At 36.5% G+C, this 24,865-nt stretch overlaps 1 protein-coding gene and 1 pseudogene across 1 annotated transcript; one reads left to right on the top strand and one right to left on the bottom strand.

Moving 5' to 3' along the window:
* The first annotated feature begins 92 nt into the window (after nucleotides 1-92).
* Nucleotides 93-2,552, top strand: LOC140826009 (nuclear pore complex protein NUP43). Its single transcript, XM_073188088.1, has 5 exons — nucleotides 93-773; nucleotides 1,306-1,375; nucleotides 1,688-1,925; nucleotides 2,078-2,151; nucleotides 2,264-2,552. Exons 1-5 carry the CDS (start codon nucleotides 145-147, stop codon nucleotides 2,315-2,317), a joined length of 1,065 nt encoding a protein of 354 aa, XP_073044189.1. The 5' UTR covers nucleotides 93-144; the 3' UTR covers nucleotides 2,318-2,552.
* Nucleotides 2,553-4,191: 1,639 nt separating this feature from the next.
* Nucleotides 4,192-24,434, bottom strand: LOC140826008 (DNA-directed RNA polymerase 3, chloroplastic-like; annotated as a pseudogene).
* Nucleotides 24,435-24,865: the final 431 nt, after the last annotated feature.

Below are 24,865 nucleotides of genomic sequence, written 5' to 3'. Positions count from 1 at the left end.
TGATTTTATAGCAATATTAGTAAGTTTTTCTACTTAAATAATGAAAATAAAATAATAAATAATTTTTTTTTTTTTGAACATAAAATAATAAATAAAAAAAAAAACAAAAACTCAGGAGCTGCTGAAAGCTGAAGCTTCCCCCCAATGGCTGAGCCCGTACAAATCCAGAGACTCCCGCAGGACACCTACATCGACGCCGTCCGCTGGCTGCCGCCATTCTCCACCTTCACTCGCCATATCCTCCTCGCCGCTTTCGACTCCGACACCTCCACGCATTCCCTCCGAACTCTCGCCTTTTCCCCTTCTCAGAACGCCTCTTCTCTGATACCCCAGTCTTCGCTTTCCGTTCCTTCAAGAATCACTTCACTGAGAACCTGTTCTTCTACCTTCAACCCCTCCAGACCGATCATCGCTGCTTCGACATTTTCCGGTTCACTCCTATTCTTTACTGCTGATTTGATTCACGGGTCTTTGAGTTTCGAGTTTTCTGTTCCTGAAAAGGGGCTCCATAATGGTTTCGTGCCGGGAATTGATTTGAATGAAAATGGGTCGGAGTGCGTGAGTGTTGGGGAGGATGGAAGGGTCAATTTGGTGGGTTTGGCAGAGAAGGGGGGTTTTAGGAGGGTTTTTGACAGTAATGGGTTGGTGTCGTATAGTGCGGTTAAGTGGGCTTCTCCTGTTGAATTTGTGACCGGCGGAGTTGGTCGGTTTGGCCTTCACTGGTGGGATAAGCGGAAACCTGGTGGACCGGTGGCTTTGTTCAAGGGCAATTGGTAATGTTTTGATACTGTTCTTTAGAGGAATGTTGGTCTTGATGTATGGTCTGTTGCGTGGAATTCAAAGTTAAGATATCGGTGTACCTGTAAGAGAAAATTTTAGTTAGATCTTACAACTTGAGAATTTGATAATCAGCTGCTAAAAATTATTCGGGACTTTTGTTTTCTTATAGGATCTTTTGAAGCCAGTGCGTGCTTGGATAATTTTTTCCCAGCCATGTTATCTATATCAGTCAATGCAACGGATTAAAAAAATCATCATTTCAAAGCAATCTATCAAATTTTTTCCCTCAAATTCAAATTCTTCGTCCGAATGCAACCCAAGTGAAAATCATAAAAAAATCAGTTGTAATATTAACACGTTAGCACGGACCTTTAATGAGTGGAATGGGTATGGGTTTGCGCCAATTTTATACTTAGTTTTCAATGTTAGAACTTGTCTGTTTTGATTATTCATTCTCTAGTCCGTGGACCATGATTTATGTGCTTGTGTTCGCCTGTAAGTTGGTTTGCTTGACTACATCAACAGGACAGATGGGACTACTTCTGGAATTGTTCATTCCGTTGATATCCATCCTTCACGAAAGTATACTTGCCTTGTAAGATGTTTCTCCATCCTTCCTAGTTTGACTGTGCTGAAATTAAAACAACCTACTCTTAACATCCTATTTAAATATTCTACCCAATACGCGTCCCGCTTTTCACATTATGCAAAAAAGGGGGAAAAGGCCCTCTACATGAGGTGACTGGGTTTTTCCATTTGAATGAATATAAGCGCGTGCAAATTTTCATCAGCTTTTAATAATAAATGGTTTATCGTCTGGGTGTCTTTATTGATTATTCTGAAGTTATTTTCCCAGTCTTCATTTAGTTGTCTTACCTTTGGATTTGCTTTATGTTTATATTTGAAGGCAGGAGGCTCGTCTGGTACTCTGTTTGCATGGGATATTCGTTCACCAAAAGAGTCCACTATGTTATCATCAGTCGGTCTTCATGATGCACCAGCCAATTCACTTGTAGAAAGTGACATATGGGAGGTTCAGTATGACAATTATACTCATTCTTCCAAGATCAGTGACCTGTCATCATCTCGGATTCTACCAGCCATGACTTGTTCAGAAGATGGAATCCTTGCTGTTATCGAGCACGGTGCGCATAATTCTTGGATGCCCATATTTTCTTGCGTTCACGTCCATCAAAATGACTCAAACCTCTCATTCTGTGGACACTGAGTTGTTGAATTGCTTATAAAAACACATGCTTCATGGTTAGGGACTTATTTATTTTACTCTATATTACAGGTCAGCAACCAATAGAGATTTTGGCTGAACCCTGTGCAATAAACTGCTTTGACATCGACAGGCAAAATCCTACGGTAAATCTTTACAATTCACAAAAACTATTGTCATTTATTTTAGAAAAAAATTCCACTTCATCTGGTTTTCGACTGTGCTTTATTTAACGTTGTAGATATTGTCACCTCGCAGGATGTGATATGTAGTTTGGAATGGGAATCGCTGGCCATCTTGACGAGGCCATAAGCTTTAGTGATAGAGGGTAGGCATTGGAAATGAGCTGCATCTGTAGCTTTCGCTCACCTGCGATATAAAAGTTCTCTTTCGAAGTTTGTTGTATGAGTTTGACATAACTATAGGTCGATTTTTTGTATGCTGCTACTCTAGGTTTAGGTGACGCATTTCTCAGCCCTTTCACAATTTCGTGTCGTTGGGGATCAACCAAGATTGTTCCTTTGTTCTACAAATGTTGGTTGCGTGATGCTATTGTTTGCTCCTCAAGAGCATGGCCGTATGTGCTTTAATGCTGTGCTATGCTTGGGGTGGACCGTGTAAACGATCCAATTGGCTCGAAAAATATTTGATTCGTATTTGACTTTATTGAATTCGAGCCGAACTCGAACATGTTCGAGTGTTTTTCTAGCATAACTCGAGCATAATTATTTTGTTTCATAGTTCTTGAACCTCTAGCGATTTTTAGTATTTTATTAATATAATATAATTATATATTAAATAAATAAATTTTGAGTCATTCGAGCACTTATTTTCGAGTAATAATTCAAATAGTTCGTAAACATGTTCGAGTCTTTCGAGATAAACTCGAGCTTTGGTTTGAAACGAGTTCGAGTCAAAAAATTTAAAATTTTCGAATGTTGAATCAAACTCAAGTGAGCCTTCGAATTTTGTCATATTCGATTCGATTCGTTTACATCTTTAGATGGACGCGAGTAATTTTGGGAGAGTTGTAGTTCCGACCAATATGTATATATCTATACTATTATATTAAGTGTGAGGGTCTTAGAATAACTACCTTTGAGGACACCAAAATACTTAATTCCATAATTACCCTTCTTACTCTACTAAAAATCTTTTTCATGTCACTCCATATTGTAAATATAAAAAATCAAAACAAAACTTCCTTTTTTAAACGAACAACTTTTCTAAATCGAAAATAATTTCGTGTTAATTATTTAGTATTATTTACTCAAATTAAAAATAATAATAGCACATGCATTGTATGTGCATCTTTTACTAGTTATTCTTTTAATTATATAGACATGTTTTTCTTTAAAATAAATTAAAAAATTATTAGAAATATTAATTACACAAACAATTTTTCAAATTTACTTTTTTTAAATGATTTGTTCTTTTCTATAGTTAATCATAAGATCCCAAATTAAATAGGAGTATATTAGTGAAACAATAAAAATATTACTAGATATGGTACATCTTATATATTTGGGACAAACAAGAAAACGTGTCTGCATATTTATGATCAAAGGAATATTGTATATTATCACAATTTTATATCACATTTATTATAAATATCTCCGACACAATATTGTAATATAAATTTTCCCAGAAACAATACCATAACTTATTATTATTATTATTATTAGTAGTATTATCATCTTTTAAACAATTAAATTTATTAAGAATATTGTTTCATATTTTATATATATTCTCTCAACCGAATTGTCATATATGTAATATGATCGGTTAATATTTTTAAAATTAATCGTGGTTTTAGATGTATAATTAGTTTTACGGTTTTGAGTAGTTTCCAGCAGTTGCAGTCCGTTTGTTGTTTTTTTAATGAAAAATATTAGAATATATATTCAAATTGATTTTAAATAAAATGTATTTCAAATATGAAATATAACTCAACTCATACAAAAATAAAACTAGATAAAACATTTAATATTCAAATTTCTCAAAGTAATTGTTTAAACAGAGTTAACTAGTCATTTAAAGTAATTTATTATTTTAATAAATTTCAATATAGAAATTAATTAAGCATAAAATTGGAGGTCAACCTATGCCAACGTAGATGTAACATCATTGTAGTGATAATGAAAAAAAAAATTGAAAAAAAAAATAAAATAAACAGAATAATACACAATTTTAAGTTTCATTCACGTAACATGAATAAATGTCTCATGTTTGGAGGTTACTTTACAGTAGAGAAGGCTATAAAAAACCTCTTTGACCAACATAGTATTTTTGGCAATATAAACAAATACAAATGCTACAATAGCAAAGAGCAAAAGTTAGCACTGTCAACGAATTAGATTTTCTCTTCTATTCTTCTTCCCAGCTCCAACAGGATACGCATAACAGAACAGGCTTGCAGGAAAGCAACATTTTTTGAAGCGACAAAGAAACCGCCCATGTTTGACACCCAAGGAATAAATTATACCTTGTTATTGCCCTCAAGAATATAATTCCCTCCTACAATCTTGAAGCTGTACCTGTAAATGGTTAGGTTAAGACAGGCATTCTCACAAGCCAATTCCGATGGCTGACGAATGAAGCGATTTTCAGATATCCCAGAATAGCTATGCTATGCAGGAATGCCTCAGATTTCTGAAGAGTAAGCTGTCATCACTTCACAGATTGAAATCAGCAGGTGCTGAACTCTCTAGCATTCAAGTGCACCCTCTCAATAGAAAACTGAACAAGGTGGCATTGTTCATGTAAGTGCTCGAACACAGGCAGATTAGGTATGGTCAGTTGAAGAAGTATGGAGAGTCCAGAACTTTTTCGAGGTCAAAATCTCCTCTATCCGGCAGAGGAGGAAAGTTCAGGGTTGGATAGGATGTTTGGAAGCTTTCAAGCAGCTGCTAGTGCAGTTCATTTGATAAAATGCAAGTAAATCATATAAAATGACAATATACAATGTGTCATAAATCTGACTACAAAAGAGGCCTTAAAAACAAACTTCTTACGACAAAAACAACTTAGTTACAACATGTATTGCTTTATATGGTCTACAAACTCAGGTAGGAAACTGTATAATAAAGACATTGATGCATATTTTTCACATGCATTGATCTGTTATACTTAGCAAACTCGCTTTTTTGAATGTACTCTTTATTTAACAACTTAATACGAAAACAATAATCCTTAGAAGGTGGTTTAGAATCCCGGAGGTGTTTTTACATGCAGACACAGGGAGAATAACAGAAAAAGCAGCAGAGTTTGACACCATGTGATTCTACAAAACAACACTTGACAAGTTAAGATTGCGTACATTTTCCAGTATAGGCATGTTGTAAAGATCAACAAATTTTTGTCTTAGTATTTGATTCATCCTGTCAACGTCACATGCATGAGTCCAAAAGGAGTCGTGCACACCTGTGCTACAAAAGAAAATATAGCTGATATATTTTCCTCTAATACAATTCGTTCAACTGAGAGAGCAAGTTCTGAAATATCACAACTAAGTTTTGGCCGTCAATAGATGAGAAACATGTAGCACAACCAGCACCAAAAGATTATGGGGTAAAAATAAACATGCTAAACTCAATTGCATCCTGAACCCCAAATATCTCTCTACCCCTGTACATACACTGCGCGATATTTTAGTTGATATTTATATTTAAGTTGCTATTTTAATTCCAGTATATCAACATATTCAATAAGCCAAGCACTACCGCCTTTTGAATTGCGATCAGATGTTAAGCATGTCAATCTAAGCAAAATACTGCTTTCTGAAGAAAGGTTAGCGGATAACCCATACATCAGCCAGTTAATACAGTCGGGAAGCTAGCTCTCCAGAAAAATGCAAAACAGAAATATATTCAAAAAACGGTTGACATAAATGAAAGCGGTCTCACCAGGTCTATAAATAAATGTGGTAAAATTATCAAAACAAACCTGCAAAACATATTCCAGCATCCCGACAAGCTATGGCAGTCATCATCATGTGTGAACCATCCAGCAAGTGCACAAAATTGGGAGGGAAGGCGGTTCTCTGTTTTCTTAAGTCAACCTGGAGTACGACATTGCAATCCAGCAATTAAGACTGCAAGGCCAAATCCTTCACAAAAATATGAGAGAGCTAACCGAGGAATGTCCAACTTACTGAATTGTCCTCACGTTGCAAAGCCAAAACCTGAAGAGAAGTTCTTATCTGCACAGACATGAGTCGTGTGGTAAATCAGTAAGACGGTAACAAGGCCACGAGTCATATTAGAATCATGTCAATGTGATATTTGAAATGCTAAAGCATTTGCAACTAACAATGTTGCTTCTGATACAGTAGCAATGCTCCCAGTTTGGATAATAAGCAGCAAAAAGGCATTCCAGTAATGACTATGGCAGAATTTAACAGTTCCAACACTGACTATTATTCAGTCAGATTGTTTAAGGTTGCAAAACTCCTTTTAACAGAGCATCGATACCAATAATCTTTCACAATCTCTTTCTTTAATGGGCATTGGAACAATATGCTTTCATCATGCATGGCACCATAATATTTCCATTTAGTTAGGGCTGCACAAACACATATACGGAAAATAAATTCAAGCTATCTATTTGAGAGTACAACACTTACAACACGACGTTTAGTTTTATAGTATGGTTGTACTACAGGAAGACCAAGAGGCGTTGTCCAGCGAACAGGTTGATTTTCTGAGGAGATAATCTGTCAAATTTCATTGTACAAAAAATTTATAAAATTCAGCAGACAACAACAACCTACTTCACAAATACATCACCTTATCAAGGGGTAAAATTCAGATAATATTCTGGAATTACATTTGATGATATTAAGAGACCATGACAAGCAGACCATGACAAGCCGCCCGCACAATTGTATTGTGATATAACAGGAATAATTTCCTACTCTATTATATCCATGGTCTTTTCACATATAGGCAGGTGTTCATTTTATTATAAAATAAGTGAGATCAATCAGAGTTTTAGCCCTCTATACATCAATCTTGCTGGTGTAAATCGAACCAAAATACATTAATCATCCATGAGATAGCCATCTCTCCATGGTATATTCCCAAATTAACATTAAAAATAGTGTTAGAACAAAACTATCACCTAGTATTCATGCTGCTTGCTATGAAAAAAAAAGGAATTTCGACAACTATTCTTGTACTGTGACCAGTAACAAAAATAATAACACCACCCAATTGTTCACACGAGAACATTACCATACTTTTGGCTATCTACTTAGTAAGTTAAACCTTGCATGATTTTATTATGTCTGGCTTATCTCTCTATCTCCATGTGCGAACATCTTTGTTGCTGCTCAACAGAGGCTAGAAAATCTAATCTCTGATTGTTTGTTTTATGTCTTTAGTGATAAATGCACCATTGGATAACTTCAAGTCTTTTCTTTTCTTTTTCTTTTTCTTTTTTATATCACAATTTCAAGACTTTTCTTTTGTTTTAAGTTGAATGCTTCAATTTACATTTCTATGTTCAACTTGAGTGGGAAAATAAAGATGACATTTTTGACATTAGATTTGACATCATCAAGATTAGAATATAAATTTCACGAGATTTATTAAGATTCTTTTAGGAATAATTGTTAACAATATTTATCCCAAGATGCTTTCTCACAAGGGATAAGTAATCGTATTCCAAACTTTTTCTAGTCCTCTAAGCATCTATTCTTGGATATAAGCCCTCATGACCAACGAGAAGATTAAAATCTACATTTAAAGTCACAAAGTTAATTGACAGAGTGTAAAGTAAAAGATACTCAAAAGTAGCATTTCTTTGCAGTAACTTTTTAATTGTTAATTTTTTTTATTTGTTTTTATTTTACGCATAAAGGGATTGAGCATAACTGGAAAAAAAACCATAGAGGGTAGAAGAAGTGGGCTCATACGCAGAACAAGCCCCGCGTTTTACATTAAAAATATAGTTCCTGCATTGGGTCCAATGGAAAAGGTTCAATAAAACATTTTTTCCAACTTTTCTCTATGCTAGGGTAGACCTTTTGCAATTTGAAGATCTTGATTATAAAGTTCAATTATTATCTTCCTTATTTATCATATAAGATCTTTAACAATCATTTTATTTTTTAGAACAATTATTTCTATCTTCAATTTTATTAATCCATAGATTATGCCATTATGGCTATCTTGCTTTCTACACTTTCAGGAAAACATTTCCAGGAGATGTGTTTTACGAAAAAATATATTTGGAGGATGCAATGCATATTTTGATACTGGTTTCTGAAGGACAAATGTTTTATTTTTATAGCTTTTTGTTGGTAAATATGAATATCGGTGAACATGGGTTTTGAAGTTGAAAATGAAAATAAGAGCCTAATAAGCCTACCATTTGGTTTCATTTTTGGTGAAAATGGATTGTTGGACAATTTATTTTAACACATTATATACCTCATATGTTACAGTTTCAGTCATGGTTTTCTTATGTGCTTATATTTGCTTCTTGTGGATTTCTTGCATGCACTATTAGTTACTGGAATCTATCCTAAAGGTATATTGGCAATCACAAATCGTGTAAATGGCAAATCGGCGGTGGTGGGTTGGAGGGAGGGGGATTCTTAATTGAAAGAAAATGCCTCAAAAAGACAAACATAAGAGAATTTTTATAATTCTGTGTTACAAAATATATTCTGATTGTATATTTAAGACATGAATCATATAATGAAGTAGTACTTAGAAATTAAAATCATAGTTTAAAAAATGAATTAATCAAGTGAAATTCCGATGCTTAGTTTTAGTTTTTGTTGAATTCTCAACACATTAGCTTTCAAAATTTATTTATATTCACTTCTGTAAATTAAAACAAACCTCTACAGATGTATAAAAGTAGCCAGTGGATTTGACACCCTAGGTTACCATACAAAAACAACTTAGTTAAGTTAATTACGAGCGGCTTGTGGTATTCTCCCCCTACCCTTTCACTATCTTCCTATTGTTAAAGAATTTCAACATTATATAACTCAGTTTTCAATCTTGGACGAACCTTAGCACATTCACCTAGCCAACCCATTATAGCACGTGCAGCTTGAAATAACTCACCAAGGGCAGTCAGTGTAACCTGTGAAAGATCATGCATGTGTTAGCAAGCCATTTCAAATGATATCACAATTTCAATTCAGCAAAAAGAAACAAACATTTATTTTCAGAAAAATCGATAATTATTATAAGAGGATTGTTGACGCAGTCTAGAGAAATCTTAGGCTATTAGAATAATTGCAATAGTTTAGGTCTAGAGAAATCTTAGGCTAATTGTTAGAGTAATTGCAATATTTTAGGATGTGATTAATTAGTTTTATTCTTTCCTTTTTTATCTCTTGTAACCTACAATATAAATAGATAAGTCTGTATCTTAATTTTTTTATGAATGAATGAAAAATTATCATCTCCTGTTCTAGTGCTTTTATGGTATCAGAGCAATAAAAGTCTTTTTTGAATATTTTTTTAATCTATGGAAAAATCAGATATGCAACCTGTTCTCAGTGCCTCTGATAACTCCCATCCATTCCAAATTACCAGCTTTAAACTCAGTGGCCGGAACTACTTACAGTGGTCTCGTTCCGTCCAACTCATTATCCGCGGGAAAGGACGATTTGGATACCTTGATGGTTCCATTTCGACACCAAACCAATCTGATCCTTCGTTTGCAGCGTGGGATATTCAGAATTCCATGGTTATGACCTGACTTCTTCACTCTATGGACGACTCCATTGCAGAGATCTACCTCCATTACCCAACAGCAAAGGCTATTTGGGACGCTGTTGCCTTAGCCTACTCAGATCTTGAAGACTCGAATCAGATGTTCGACCTCCGGACTCGCTCTCGTAATCTGCGACAAGACGATGGTACTGTAACTCAGTACTTCGTTTCGCTAACAAAGCTGTGGCAAGAACTCGATCTCTTCACTCAACCTGAGTGGACCGATGCTGCCAACCGTGAGATCTACCAAAAATTGCTCGCCAAAGAAAGAACCTATGACTTCCTCACCGGCCTACACCATCCCTGGATGATGCTCGTGGACGGATTCTGAGTATCAAGCCATTACCGAGCCTTGATACCATTTCCTCCGAAGTCCGTCGAGAAGAACAGAGGAAACGAATTATGCTCGGTGAAGCTACCATACCCATTGCCACCAATCATGATGCCTCTGCCATGGCCGCTCGAGGATCCCGCAAACCGCAGCTGTGGTGTGAACATTGCAACCGACCTCATCACACTAAAGCCACATGTTGGAAGCTCCACGGCAAGCCAGCTGACTGGGTGCCACGCAGCCAGCGTAACGCCGAGTCCACCAAGCCAGCCTGTACCGGTGAAAGTCGACAACAACACACCATCATCCGCTGCAACATTCTCTCCAGCACAACTCAATCAACTTGGCCAGTTCCTTTCCACCTCGACTTCACTGATGGCGCACGGTACTTCTTCCTCTGTTACCGACCCTGGTAACTCTGGTGAGTGTTGGATTATTGATTCAGGTGCATCCGAACACATGTCCGGAGTTCGCACCCTTTTCTCATCATATCAACCATGCCAAAGATCTAGATCAGTAACTTTGGCTGATGGTTAAATTTCTCCTGTTCTTGGTATTGGCACTGTTTCGTTGAGTCCCCGTATGATATTACAGAATGTCTTGTTTGTCCCTCAATTGACTTACAACTTGCTGTCGATCAGCAAACTCACCCTTGACTCCGATTGTATTGCCAATTTTTCACCTAAGTTGTGTATTTTTCAGGATCTGGCCTCGGGGAAGACGATTGGGCAGTGCTGCTGAGGTGTCGGGCTTATATCACTTTCTACGAGCTGATTCTACTATTCGGTGCTGCCAAGTGGTCCATGATTCTACACATCAATCCCGTCCCCAACAAATAATGTTACTTCATCAACGCCTTGGTCACCCAAGTTTTTCTTATTTAAAACATTTGTTTCCTTCGTTGTTTCACTCATGTGATAGGTTTGTATGCGAAGTATGTCAGATAGCTAAACATACTCGCATACCTTTTCCCATTCATCTTTATCATGAATCTAGGCCATTCTCTCTCATACACAGTGATTTGTGGGGTCCGTCTCGAGTCTCTTCAATTTCTAATAAAAAATGGTTTATTACATTTATTGATGATCACTCTCGCGTCTGTTGGATTTTTCTCCTTCCTAACAAATCTGAAGTTTTGAAAATTTTTGAACAGTTCTACAATATGATCCTTACTCAATTTAACTCTAAAATACAAATCTTTCGGTCTGACAATGGCACCGAGTATTTCAATTCATCACTCAATGAATTTTCTTCAAACATGGTATTATTCATCACAGTTCATGTGTTGATACCCCTCAACAAAATGGGGTTTCCGAAAGGAAAAATCGACACCTTTTAGAGGTCGCTCGCGCCCTTCTTTTCACAAACAATGTTCCAAAAATCTATTGGGGGATGCTATTTTAACCGCATGTTACCTAATCAACAGACTTCCGTCTCGGGTGTTAAAATTCCAAACACCATTAAATACCCTCAGAAAATCATTCCCAAAGTCCAAAATATTCACTGATCTTCCTCTACGTACGTTTGGATGTTCGGCGTTTGTTCATATTCATGATAATTCTAGGTCTAAGTTGGATCCTCGTAGCCACAAATGTATGTTTGTTGGTTATTCTTCTACACAAAAGGGTTATCGATGTTATTCTCCATCCAAAAGAAAATATTTTATTTCACGGGATGTCACATTTCTTGAATCGCAATCGTTCTATCCCCTTACTCCGAATCCAATTCTCATATCCCCTCATAATAATGCTCCTGATCCTACTTCCTCGCCTAGTACCAAAATTTTTTTGAAAATATTTATGGGAACCGAAACCAATACAAGAGTCACAAATTCCACCTCCATCCCAACTTAACACTCAAATCCCACAAAATCAGGAATCTCCCTCTTCCTTAGAGCCAGAATTATTTTTGGGATTTCCATCCACCTTGGAGCCACATTTAATTCCAGAAAATCCGCAGCCTTCACCCGGTATACCACAAAATCCGCCTACTATTCCTGCTCCAAATCCAATTCCACCTTCAAGTCCACCAGCTGAAATTTCTGTAACACCAACTCATCCTCCTCGTGGAACCACTGACCGCTTTGCAGCAACTTACAGCAGACGCAAGCACAAGAATATCGAGCCTGCACCTTCTGCATCGCCCCCGTCAAACCCAGCGCCCGATCCGGATACCACCGAATTGGCAAATTTGGATATCCCGATCGCCCACCGCAAAGGTACTCGGATATGTACTCAACATCCTATTTCACATTTTTTGGGGTATTCTAAGTTGTCGCAGCCGCTACAAGCCCTGGTCACTAACCTGTCACATTCCACTGTTCCCTCAACCATTGATGACGCCCTTCGCGATGACAAGTGGCGTACAGCAGTATTTGCCGAGATCAAAGCCCTCGAAAAAAATGGGACATGGGAGATTGTTCCGAAACCCGATGGCAAGAAACCGGTTGGTTGTAGATGGTTGTTCACCATCAAGTGCAATAATGATGGGAGCGTTGACAGATATAAAGCGCGACTTGTGGCTAAGGGATACACGCAGACATATGGTATCGACTACCTAGAGACATTTGCACCAGTAGCCAAAATCAACACTATCCGAGTGTTGCTTTCTCTCGCAGCAAACTTGGATTGGCCACTTCACCAACTCGATGTCAAGAACGCATTTCTCAACGGCGATCTCGTTGAGGAGGTGTACATGGATCTACCACCCGGTTTTCACAATCAGGGAAGTAACGACAAGGTTTGCCGGCTAAAGAAAGCTCTCTACGGTTTGAAACAGTCTCCGAAAGCTTGGTTCGACAGATTTTCCACCACTGTTCATCTTCTCGGGTACAAACAGGCTCATTGTGATCATACATTGTTCTATCATCGGGTCAAGGATAAGATTGCTATTCTTATTGTATATGTTGATGATATTATAATCACCGGGAATGACGTGGCTGAAATAGAGCGAATTAAGAAGAAATTGGCCACTTCTTTTGAAATGAAAGACCTCGGTCACTTGAGATACTTTCTCGGAATGGAGGTAGCTAGAAGCAAGGCTGGAATCTGTGTTTCACAGCGACAGTACGTCATTAACTTACTCAATGATACCGGATTGATGGGTTGTAAACCGGCCGATACCCCCATGGATCCGAACATCAAACTCGAGGCCAAACCAGATGATACACCTGTCGACAGGGGGAGATTTAAACGGTTAGTCGGCAGATTGATATACCTCTCGCACACCCGGCCGGATATTTCCTTCCCTGTGAGTTGCATTAGTCAATTTATGCACTCACCATACCAATGTCATCTTGATGCTGCAATCAGGATATTACGGTACTTAAAGGGCACTCCGAGCCGTGGTCTCATGTTCAGAAAGCAAGAAAAGAGGTGTGTTGAAGTCTTTGTTGATGCCGATTGGGCTGGATGCCCAAATGATCGACGTTCCACGTCTGGTTATTGCTCCTTTGTCTTTGGAAATCTGGTTACTTGGCGCAGCAAGAAGCAATCAGTTGTTGCACGAAGTAGCGCGGAGGCAAAACTTCGATCAGCGGCTCTTGGAATTTGTGAAGCTCTTTGGATCAAACTGTTATTGGAAGACCTGAAAATAGAGAAAAAGAGCCCTATGCTTATCCTATGCGACAACAAAGCTGCCATAGCTATTACTCACAACCCGGTTCACCATGATCGTACCAAACACGTTGAAATTGATCGGCATTTCATAAAGGAGAAGATTGATAAGGGGATACTTGAAGTGTCCTATATTCCTACGTCGCAACAAACTGCTGATATCTTAACAAAGGCTTTGTTCAAGCCTATGTTCGAAAGACTGATTGACAAGCTTGGGATACACAACATTTACCATCCAGCTTGAGGGGGAGTGTTGACGCAGTCTAGAGAAATCTTAGGCTAATTGTTAGAATAATTGCAATAGTTTAGGTCTAGAGAAATCTTAGGCTAGAATAATTGCAATAGTTTAGGTCTAGAGAAATCTTAGGCTAATTGTTAGAGTAATTGTAATATTTTAGGATGTGATTAATTAGTTTTATTCTTTCCTTTTTTTATCTCTTGTAACCTACAATATAAATAGATAAGTCTGTATCTTAATTTTTTTATGAATGAATGAAAAATTATCATCTCCTGTTCTAGTGCTTTTAAGGATGCACATGTTACTTCACTCTAGAAAGGTTGGCAGACACCACAAATGTTCTTGATTGTTGTATATAGTAAAAAAATCTATCGTGGAATGAATATTACTAAGTTCAGCAGTAGGTTTTAAGATTAAACATGTTGAAGTCTACTGAATTCTCATGTTCACTGTCCATATTTGAAGTTAGGAGAATTCTTTCACCATAGCAACTTTTCTTTGGCAATAAAATTCCTGATTTTGAAATTGAAACGCAAATATAATAAAAAATGGTTAATCTTTACCACGAACTCTGCTAGTATATGTAACAGGGTGTAACTGCGAAATACTCATGATGCATGCACACTCTTACTGCTTACTCCTAAACATTTGAGGAGCGCATAAAAGGTGGACAAGAACTTATGGTTACCTTGACAATAATAAGTTTTTTTGTTCAATGCTAAATGTCCAACCACTTGTATGATGAGATTAGGGGGTTATATACCCACACAATAACTCAACAAGGAGATTGACTGATCCAAAGAACCAAACTAATCGAGAATAAAATGTATCATTTGGTGATTTCATGTTGAGTATAAAAATCAAACTAGAAACTAAGCAACGTTGGTATGCATTTAACTTAAGTCAAATGTCCTGTAACTAGTAATCCAAGACATAGGTGACATGACAATTTTACAAAAGAATAATACTGGAGAAAAATGTCACACGAGCACGTTCACTCTGAAAGAAATAAACAGTGCTTTGGCAGATGGCTGAGAAATCAAGCACGGATAATTTGTTTAGCCAAGACACTAACGCAATCAAACTTGCAGAAAGAGGAAAGGAGGAAGTAGAAGAACTCTTTCTTGTGCATGAAACTTACTTTAGCAGCGTAACAAGCTGCACTAAAGAGAAGTCTATCATCAGTGATGACACCCTTCTCCTCCAACCTTCTTTTGATCGCGTGCACCAACATAGGTGACTCCATATACCGAAGTCATCACTGTCTGTTTGATAAGTTTCCCATCCACCTAAAAGCTTTCAAAAAATCAGGTCCTTGAATGTGAAAATAATGTCTCAAAACAAGGCAAACAAAGTTCAATTACCAGTAAATCTATAAAATAAATACGAACCTGACCAATCAAGAGTTTGGCAAGCAAGGCATTTGGATCAGTTTCAGGATCCTTACGACTATCTCTTTTCATGATATCATGAACCCTGAAATATCAGTAACTAAATATGAATAGCACATAAAATGTCAATAATCTAACATATATACATCTAAGTATATGACTTCTAATTGTGAATTTTCTAATATATCCCTATTCATTTAAGTTAGCAAATTAAATCAATGATTTTTTAATGGGTTCTTTTATAATTCATTTTCCATCTTTAATGACTTTGGATATTAATGCATATTGAATTCATCAATTTACCAATGATTTCTCTTTGTTGCTACTAAAATTGGTTGTTAACATGAGTTAATTTCTTCATTGTTGCTAATGAATATTTAATGTTTCTATCGTATATTTTCTTTTATTTTACATATAAATACATCACTTTTATAACAAGTTGATTTTTAAATATGAACTAAGAAGTATCATACCTTTTTTATTTAAATATGTCATTTTGTTTTTGTGACACTATTTTTCCTTATATATATTTTTTAAAGTTTGCGGGTGTTTTTGTGCTTATTGTTTTTATATAACATTGTTGGAAATATATATGCATAGAAAATTTAAATCATTATGTGTCATTGATAATACACATTAATATTTTTATTTAATGATTGTTTTACTTTTTAAAATATAATTAATAAAATTTATGTGTTCTTCAACATAAATTTATGGTATCATAGTCGTCTCACGAATTCGATTCTCATTCATTGAAAAGAGTGCAATTGTTGGGGTACAATAATTGTCTCCGCTGGATAGAGCAATCGAAACGTGATGCTTGAGCTATTGTATGGTTTTAAAATATTTGAGTTAACGTTTAAGCATCTACCTTGAGATAGTTTTTTTCCTAATATATTATCTGCTCTTGAATTTTCATGTATTTTCTCCTAATATTTATATCAAGTAATTTTATCAATAATTTTAAAATTAATATATACATCACATCTATTTTAATCACTCCATTTTTTTCAGCTTTTTTTATTCATCATACTTCAAAATTCAGACATACATTCTTTCTTATTAACAATTGATTCATACACTTAATTATGTTTCGATGCAAAATAGATATAATATATATAATATGTGGAGAAATCGAGTGAGACTTTTAAAAAAAATGGAGTTAAACCGAATGGTGAACTGCTCAAATAAACAAAATAAGAAGACCATAGGAAAAACACATGCAAGCATCAAAAAGATTAATCAAAATCAACTCATATAAACAAAATAAGAAAATCATTGGAAAAACACACGCATGCATCAAAGAGATTAATCAAAATCAAATCTGACGACGAAAAAACATAGAAATTAGATATGATGATAGGATTGTTGAATTTAATAGAAGAAAGAAGTATGAAAAATAAATAAAAACTATGATACTGAATATTCAAAAATCATACAAGAAAATGATTGAAAAAATTAAACCATGTTGTTTAGAATAATAGATAAACTGTGAAATAGTATTTGTTATTAAATAATTTGTGAAAAAATCATGTGTCTACATGTGTTTGCAAATTTATAATCAATGTTCATAGTGTACTTAAGTTCGTTACCTACGTGCCCTAGTACTATATAAGATAAATGACTTACCAGAAATAATATGTGAATAAAGTATGCATGGGCAGGTTTAGCCATGGGTTTAGGTGGCTATAGAGGCTTCCATCAACTCTGATTGATAACATTTCAGTATTCAATTTGCATGAAAATTAATGTGTTAACAATCAAATCAACAAACCTCTCGGCAATTTCTGAGTAAACATCAAAAGGTTTGTCTTTGGCAGCCAAGTTGACAGCAGAAGCTTCAAACTGGAAAAAAAAAAAAAAGAGAGCCAGCAAAGGGACGTGGATTCAAAGCTTTCAAGTGAGAAATCAAGAAGCCTGAGCCGGTAATATTTAAAGATACAATAAAGAGCATTCAAAAGGGTTCTATAGAGGCCAAAGATAATAAAGCAAGAAACTGGAAAACTGCAACTCAATAAGTCTCGGTCGCAATTTTATTAGCAGACAGATCCATCAAATGCTAGTGAAAACAGAGATAATTCACACTGGATATTGGAGTAGTACAGAAACATAAAGTTCAGTCATAAACAGATACTTCAAGAAAGAGGCTGCTGGAATAGTAAAAAACATTGAGTTTCAGGCATTAAACTACTTCAAGAATAGAACTTCTAATTGAAAAAACAAGAGTTTATCTGTCTCATCCCCAATGGCCATAAATCATGAACACATAATTTGGGCACACAAAGTCCTCCACAGAAGATACACGGACATGGAAAAATGGCTTACACTGTCTCTTCCCATAGCTGCATAGTGCTGCAGGCCATTGCACGAGCCATCCTACGCCAAAAAACCGAACGAAAACAAATATTAAGATCACTAGAGCAAATGACATGGTAAAATTCAAATGCTCAGAAAAAAATCACAACATAAGTTGATGGACAAAAAAAGAGAATAAAGAAGCAGAGAACACAATATTTTGGAAGGATGAAAAACAAGAGATTGTAAAGAAATCCATTTGTCACGCCCTGGGCCTAGGCCCTAGCAAGCGCGACTGCACAATGAGCTTTTGTAGCAATTACTTTGTGTCCATTTTAACTCCTTATGAACCATTTTCAACTCTTGTTTTTTATCCATGTGGGGTGGGGTGTTACAATCACCCCCTTCTTCATAACGCAATGTCTTCGTCGCGGCTTGATCTTTCGATCTACCAGCGTCAGGATTCTAGAGGTATTTTCTACAAGTTCATGAGGCGGTTCCCGTGTACGTAGCAATTTGCGCTGCATGTTCAGGAGGTGGCTTCCACACATGTGATACTTTTCCCCGCATAACAATTATTTCTCAATGATTCTGCTGGTGACCGTCTCTGATATCATGTCATTATCCAGGCCAGGCCCATGCAAACACAACTGCAAAATGGACTCCGGTAGCAGCTGCTACTTCTCGTTCATCTTCATTTTACGAAAATGGTTGACTCAAGTTGCTATAAGAGTCTATTTTAACCAATTATAAATCATTTTAAACTCTCATTTTTTATCTATGTGGGATGAGGTATCACACCATTAAACTAAAATTTAAATATAGATGGCTCAAGTTATGAGCAACATGAAACAAAAATTGAAGCAGCCCATAAAAAATAAGACCGCAAGAAAGCAACCATGCTGTAAATTTGAAAGATAAATGTCCCTTGACTGAATCTCTTGGAATAACAATTAGCAAAATCAAGAATCTACGAATTTTTTTGATTTCTTCACATGCTGCATGATTACAACACTGAATTTTTTCTTTCAAAACATTACTGCCATGATAATACTTTTTTTTCATCAACTCTTTTGAGTCATACAGTCACCACCCCCTTTTTATTTTATCTTCAATAGTTTCCCATCAATGGCAGTTTATAAAAGCAAAAAGGAGCTGCAGGTTACAAGTACATACCAGATGAATTGGCAGATGTGAGATAACAGTCTGTGGTGATGAACTATTTAGGGCCTCAGCAAGATTAATACACGCAGCTAGGCACTGAAAAGGGTCCTCAGCCTTCAACCACCAACAATTTCCATTATGGAAGTTCTTAGCAGAATCTAATATTTCCGCTACATTGGTATCCACAAATGAGAGACGTTCATCATAAGAGAGTTTCTCAATGCCTCCTCCATAAAGGTTTGCCAAATGTATTTTCAACCAACGTAACCCAGACTTCCCTAGTGGCCTTCCTCAGAAAACTCAAGAATTCCTCTACAAAGATCAGAACTTAGATGATTCAAATGAGGATACATGGGATATGCACGGCCACGAAAATCAAGATTGTGGGGATAGTAAAATTCTTCCTCATCTTTCATCTTCCGAGCAACCTGATTCACAAAATTTCTGTTTAGTGTCCATCTTTATAGTCTTTGTCCCCCCCTCAACTTGAAGAATATCACCTCGTGTAAACCCAGTCCACAAAGCAACTCGGTCAATGGGCTTCGTGGAAAAAGTAAGCACACTACTATTGACATTCGTGATTATACTTGCAATGAAAATTATCTCAAAGCTGCATAAATAAATCCCCAACAGATTAAACTGTCCAAGCTGGCCATTTTGAATGACTAACCTTACCGGTATTTAATTGAACAAGAGCATCCAGGATTTATTCAAATTAAATATTGACATCAGGTTATCATTCATGAGATAATAGAGGCGACATCATGTTAGACTGGGTAGTTTATAAATTTTGTAACAAAAAATGAACTTATAAACCTAACATCAACAAAGAGGAAGCTAATAATTACACGATTGAACTTGGCACCTTTGGAAGGAATAATTGCTTCAGTTATACGAAACTGAAAAATGACTACCCAGCTTATTTATATCCCCAGGTAAAAAAATTATCTACTTGAAAACGCATCCCAGGCACCAGGCACTAAATGTTACAGATAACCTAGGAAACAAATATGATGCAAGTTGAACACTTTTTTACTTTTGCATGCTAAACAGTTCCAAATGGTTAAAATCATACTGAAAGCTTGAGTTCGGTATCACATCTTTGAGAATGCCTCTCTTGATTGATTTTCTTTGCCTTTCGCACACTCCATTCCCATTTCTTAACTTCTAGCTTATCATCAAAGAGCAACTCAGGAATGGGAACCTACACCATGAAAAAGTATCTTCTATCACCACAAAAGATACAGAAACTTTATTCTGTACAGATCCAGGAGTAATGGCTCTACAGCTTCACATATCACACAATTTCTGAGAATAGTGGCATCACTGTGATTCCACGAGAAGTGAAGACAAATGAATATTAAGATAGGTACACTTACGTCTTTCAAGTCTACCAAACCAGCAATGTTTCCTCCACTGGCCCAAATACTTTCCACCACACTTAATATACGTTTGTTAACTCTCCACTTAGTGTTTCCTAAAGTATCAAGGGCCTGCAAATTCAATCAGAACTTAACATACTACCTCATTCAAACACATCTAAAGAGAAATAGAGAGCATCCAAGCAACAAGTATCATGGTACAAGGAAGAGGTTAAAATAACTCCTACAATCAAAGACACAACAATATAAGTATGTTTCATTTGTAAAATGTAATGTTATGAGCACGGGTAAAGAATCGGGTTATGGGTCAGTGAAGGGGTTAATCGTTTAACTCTGAGATTTGTTTGTGACTTTTTCTACCTATTTTTTTGGATGTTCGAGGCTCGTTTGAGAAACCCTCGCGATCTCAATATTAACTATGTTTTTTGAGAAGATACTGAATGTTTTATTTCTTTCATCAGCAGTCATTTAAATACAAGATAAGCATTAAATTGGGATCCAAGAAATCTGCCCATCTAGGCTCAAGATTCTAACACTTAATGAAAGTAAATAAAATTCAATCAATCCAATTCCTTTTTTTCTAAATTTCCCATGAGTAAACGTTTGATATAGCACATCCTTGATTTTTGCTGCTCGATTCTTGTTTAAGTTGGGCTGGATCCCATGGATTGAGTCCCTGACACGTAAGTTAGTATTTATTTTGAAGGGAAAATCGCATTTGAACTATGGAACATAGTGAGATGCCCGTATCTTAGCCTTGATCAACAAAAGGCTATAAAATGACATTTCACACTTGACCCCATTGCCTAACTGAGAGCATAGCATGCCAACACAAAGTAAAGAACAAGGGTACGCCGCCCACCTCATATACTTTCTGCAGCTGTTTTGCGGGAGCAGCTCTCACAGCATCCTGTTGCTGTCGTGACCCACGGGTTCGCATCATATATGAAGGTAAGAACAGGTACCCACCTTTGCCATACCTGATAGGATGAGACCAATCGATAACACAATGTAAGGACGTCAACTGAGAGCAGCCATCATGATCCTCGGTTAGGTCGCTCTAATATGTACGTAATAAGAGCTAGGTGTTATAAGTCCACGAAAGTTCTTTTCAAGTGCTGGCATCTTATTTTATTGAACTCCATTGATACACTAAATTTATAGCCTGGAGATTAAAGTTTTCAAATAGAACTGTCAATTGAGAAATAGAAGTCTACCCCTTCCATTTTTTTGGTGGCACCAACATTGGCACATAAGGAATGATCATATGTTTAACCTGGAAAGGACATAAAATTGGAGATTTCAAGAAAATGCTGAAGGCTAATGATGATGCTTGAAGAAGAATAAAACCAAAATCTAAAGACAGAATTTGTAAAACTTCCAAAGATGAAAGGGTACTGCACTTTCACATGAAAGACACTACTTGACAAGTGACTCTCACTTATATGTTCAAGAATTGCATCAGGGCCCAGTGTCAAAATAACTTCATAAAGATCAACAACTGCAATTTTTCAACATATCTCCAAAGAGTGAATGAGAAAAATAAAGATATGAGCCATTGATCTCATCACAGATTAGCCGTACAACCGACTTACAGTGGTCTCAAGCCCATCAAGGACAAGAGGATCACATTCAATCACTCCATACCTCCTCACAATGTTCTGCCTGAAAGATACAAGGAGCAAAATTATGAACACCAAAGTTGTCTACCAAATTAACCACAAGACTTGTCAAACGCACGAGCTCGCAATAATTCATGAACTTGACGATCAGAAGTTCCAGAACATATTACAACTTGTTGCAGAGATGATTTTGCAATACACAGCAGTCAATGACTCAATGCTATTAGCCGTATTACACATGGTTGATGCCAATGTCCTATGATGGTAAAAATCCTATTAAATAGAATATCACTCACCCAGATTCTTTGGTTGCAATCTTGAAGAGGTGTCTAAACGCAGGGCGGACATCAGGGGGACAGTCAGCTGATTGAGTGACTGGAGGTTGCACATAAGCAGTTTGTATTAACAATTATATCAGACAACAGCCCAACTGCATGAGATCTAAATGGCTGAGAAACAAGAAGGTAAATACATAAATGTAAGTACTCAGTTTGGTGATTATTATGAAAGCTCCAAACCTTAGCCTGTGTATCACTACCCCATGACTTAAATTCCTCATCTTTCACCAGCTTTTGGACCTCAATCACTCTGTTCTTTCTAATTAGACTCCTAACTCGTTTTCTTAACAACGCTCCTTCCTTACTTGAATCTCCTTCACTTTCCTCTACCTTTGCTCTTCACCGAACTTTTGTTTTCTCCAAGAAATTATGAATTCTTGCCTGGAAAAAAATCGAGTATAAAGCCAATTAATTACTAATATTCATCCGAAAAAAATCTCCAGTAAGAAAACGAATTCCAATTTGGCAAAAGCGGGAAGTGAGACAATGCTAACAGTGGTGTGTTGTTCTTAGGTACGGGATTAGGGTAAATGGACGGCCTCGAAGTCTAATGAGATAATACTGCGCAAATAGATACTCGCAAACATATAATGTATTAATGTGCTTTCTTCATCAAACCAGGGACCTAAATTGCTCAATCACAAATTCGAAGCGGCAAATATTCGTCAATATAGTCGAATCAGATCACATTTATCATGACAAGCATAAAATCATCCCAAAACTAGTTTTTAAGCAGCTTCCTCCAAACAATATCTGAACCTATAGAAACTCTGCATTATATGCAAACAGACATGCCAACCATTAGCATTTTGCCTCATAAAACAAGCTCGTATCATTCTGAACAAAATTAAAAACATTAGTTGGTGTTACAGATAATGCACAGCTCAATCCATCAACAACGTATATTTGAATCATTCAAAAGTTAAAACATAAGTTGAACTAGCGGATCAATTATCGAATATTCAGATTAAAGAATAAAGATGAAAAATCACCCTTTATCCATATCATCGCAAGCAAGAACATATGCCGATGATTAACATGCTTACTCACTCATAAGTCATAACAGAGCGCCTCCAGGTGAACCTCAGTGACTTGTTCAGTCTTGTTTTATATTTGTTAGCTATTGTCGCTATCTTGTTTGTGGTATTGAATACCATATGTTATTCTCATTTAATTCAACATCTTCAAAGTAATCTTATACAGCCCAACTAACATAGCAGACTCGTGAGCTGCTACATTTCGATTCTCATCAAGTCATCAATTATTGGCATAGATACCGAATACCGATCACCAAACCAACGAAAATGGATATCTGGAGGGGGAGTAAAAAGAAAGATTCGAATATGATTCGTAATCGGCGAAACTATTAGGGGCAAAAAAAGACTTAATGCCTCAACTCACAAGACAATCATTCTGACCTCTTGCTCAATTGCCACCCCAATTTGAACTGCTGCCTCCACGACACGCACATGTCTATCCTCCTTTCCACCCATCATCATCAGCGCCATAATCTTATGCATCACAATGACAGCCATTTTTTCAGCTGGCAGGGCATCCACAAAAGGCGCAAAAGCCGCCTTATTTTTCTTAGTCCTCCGGGTCTTCTGTTCCTTCACGATAGCTTCCCTCAAGGGCTCAAACCATCCCAATATCAGTTTCTTGAAATAAGGCAAATTAGGAGCTAGTTTTTTCTCACACATTTCCCTCTCCAATTCTCTATACTCCTCCACCTTATTCTCCCACACCTCGGTCTCTGCCTTTATCTGTATCCTCCTCAACAAATAATAGCTGCGCCTCTCCATTTCTTGAAATTCTATTTTGACCCCATTTCTACTCTTGCTCCTAAAGAACAAACTTTTCATAAAAATAGAGGATATCCAAGGTGGGTCCTGTATAAAAATTCTCTTAGTTTCTTCCCCGGGTAAATTTTTGGGAAACCCATCAGGGATTACTTGTAAATTCGACAACTTTTCAATCTTCTCCGGGAAATTTTCATCGGTAGAATCATATCAAGGAGGAGAAATAACAGGTGAAGGGTTGTGGATGGAAGGGAGTTTAAGGGCTCTAGGGAAGGAGTTTGACTGAAACTGGGGTTTTGAGAAAAATTGGGAACTTCGGGGGTTGAGATGGAAAGTAAATTGGGTTTTTTGTGGGGTTTCCACGAAGAAGAAGAAAGGGATTGCTGAAACTGAGTTTGGGGTCTTGGGGTGAATGGAACTGTGGAAGCCATGGTTGATGAGTCACAGAGCTATGCTCAATTAGGACAAGAGGGTTGAAGAAGAAGGCATCCAAAAAAACCTCCCTTAAACCTCACGAGTTTTTTAAATAAATAAATATAAACCAACCCCGAACAGAGATATACGGGAAAACACACATATAATCAATATTTTTTAAAAGAGTAAATCTCACGAATCTTTATATGTGAGACGGATCAAATCTATTGATATTCACGATAAAAAGTAATATTTTTTCATGGATAATTCAAATAAGAAATTCGTCTTACAAAATATGATATGTGAGATCGTCTGACATAAGTTTTTGTTTTTTTAAAAATAAAAACGTTTTTTAAAAGTAATAATTGATTATGATTAGATAACTAAATATCGCGGATCATGTTCCTCGAAATATTTACTTGACAAAACTTTGTGTGAGACGGTCTCACGGGTCGTATTTGTGAGACGGATCTCTTATTTGGGTCACCCATGAAAAAGTATTACTTTTTATGCTAAGAGTATTACTTTTTATT

The sequence above is a fragment of the Primulina eburnea genome, chromosome 3 (assembly GCF_022965805.1).
Source record: "Primulina eburnea isolate SZY01 chromosome 3, ASM2296580v1, whole genome shotgun sequence".
Taxonomy (NCBI): domain Eukaryota; kingdom Viridiplantae; phylum Streptophyta; class Magnoliopsida; order Lamiales; family Gesneriaceae; genus Primulina; species Primulina eburnea.
This window is presented reverse-complemented; position numbering and strand designations above follow the sequence as displayed.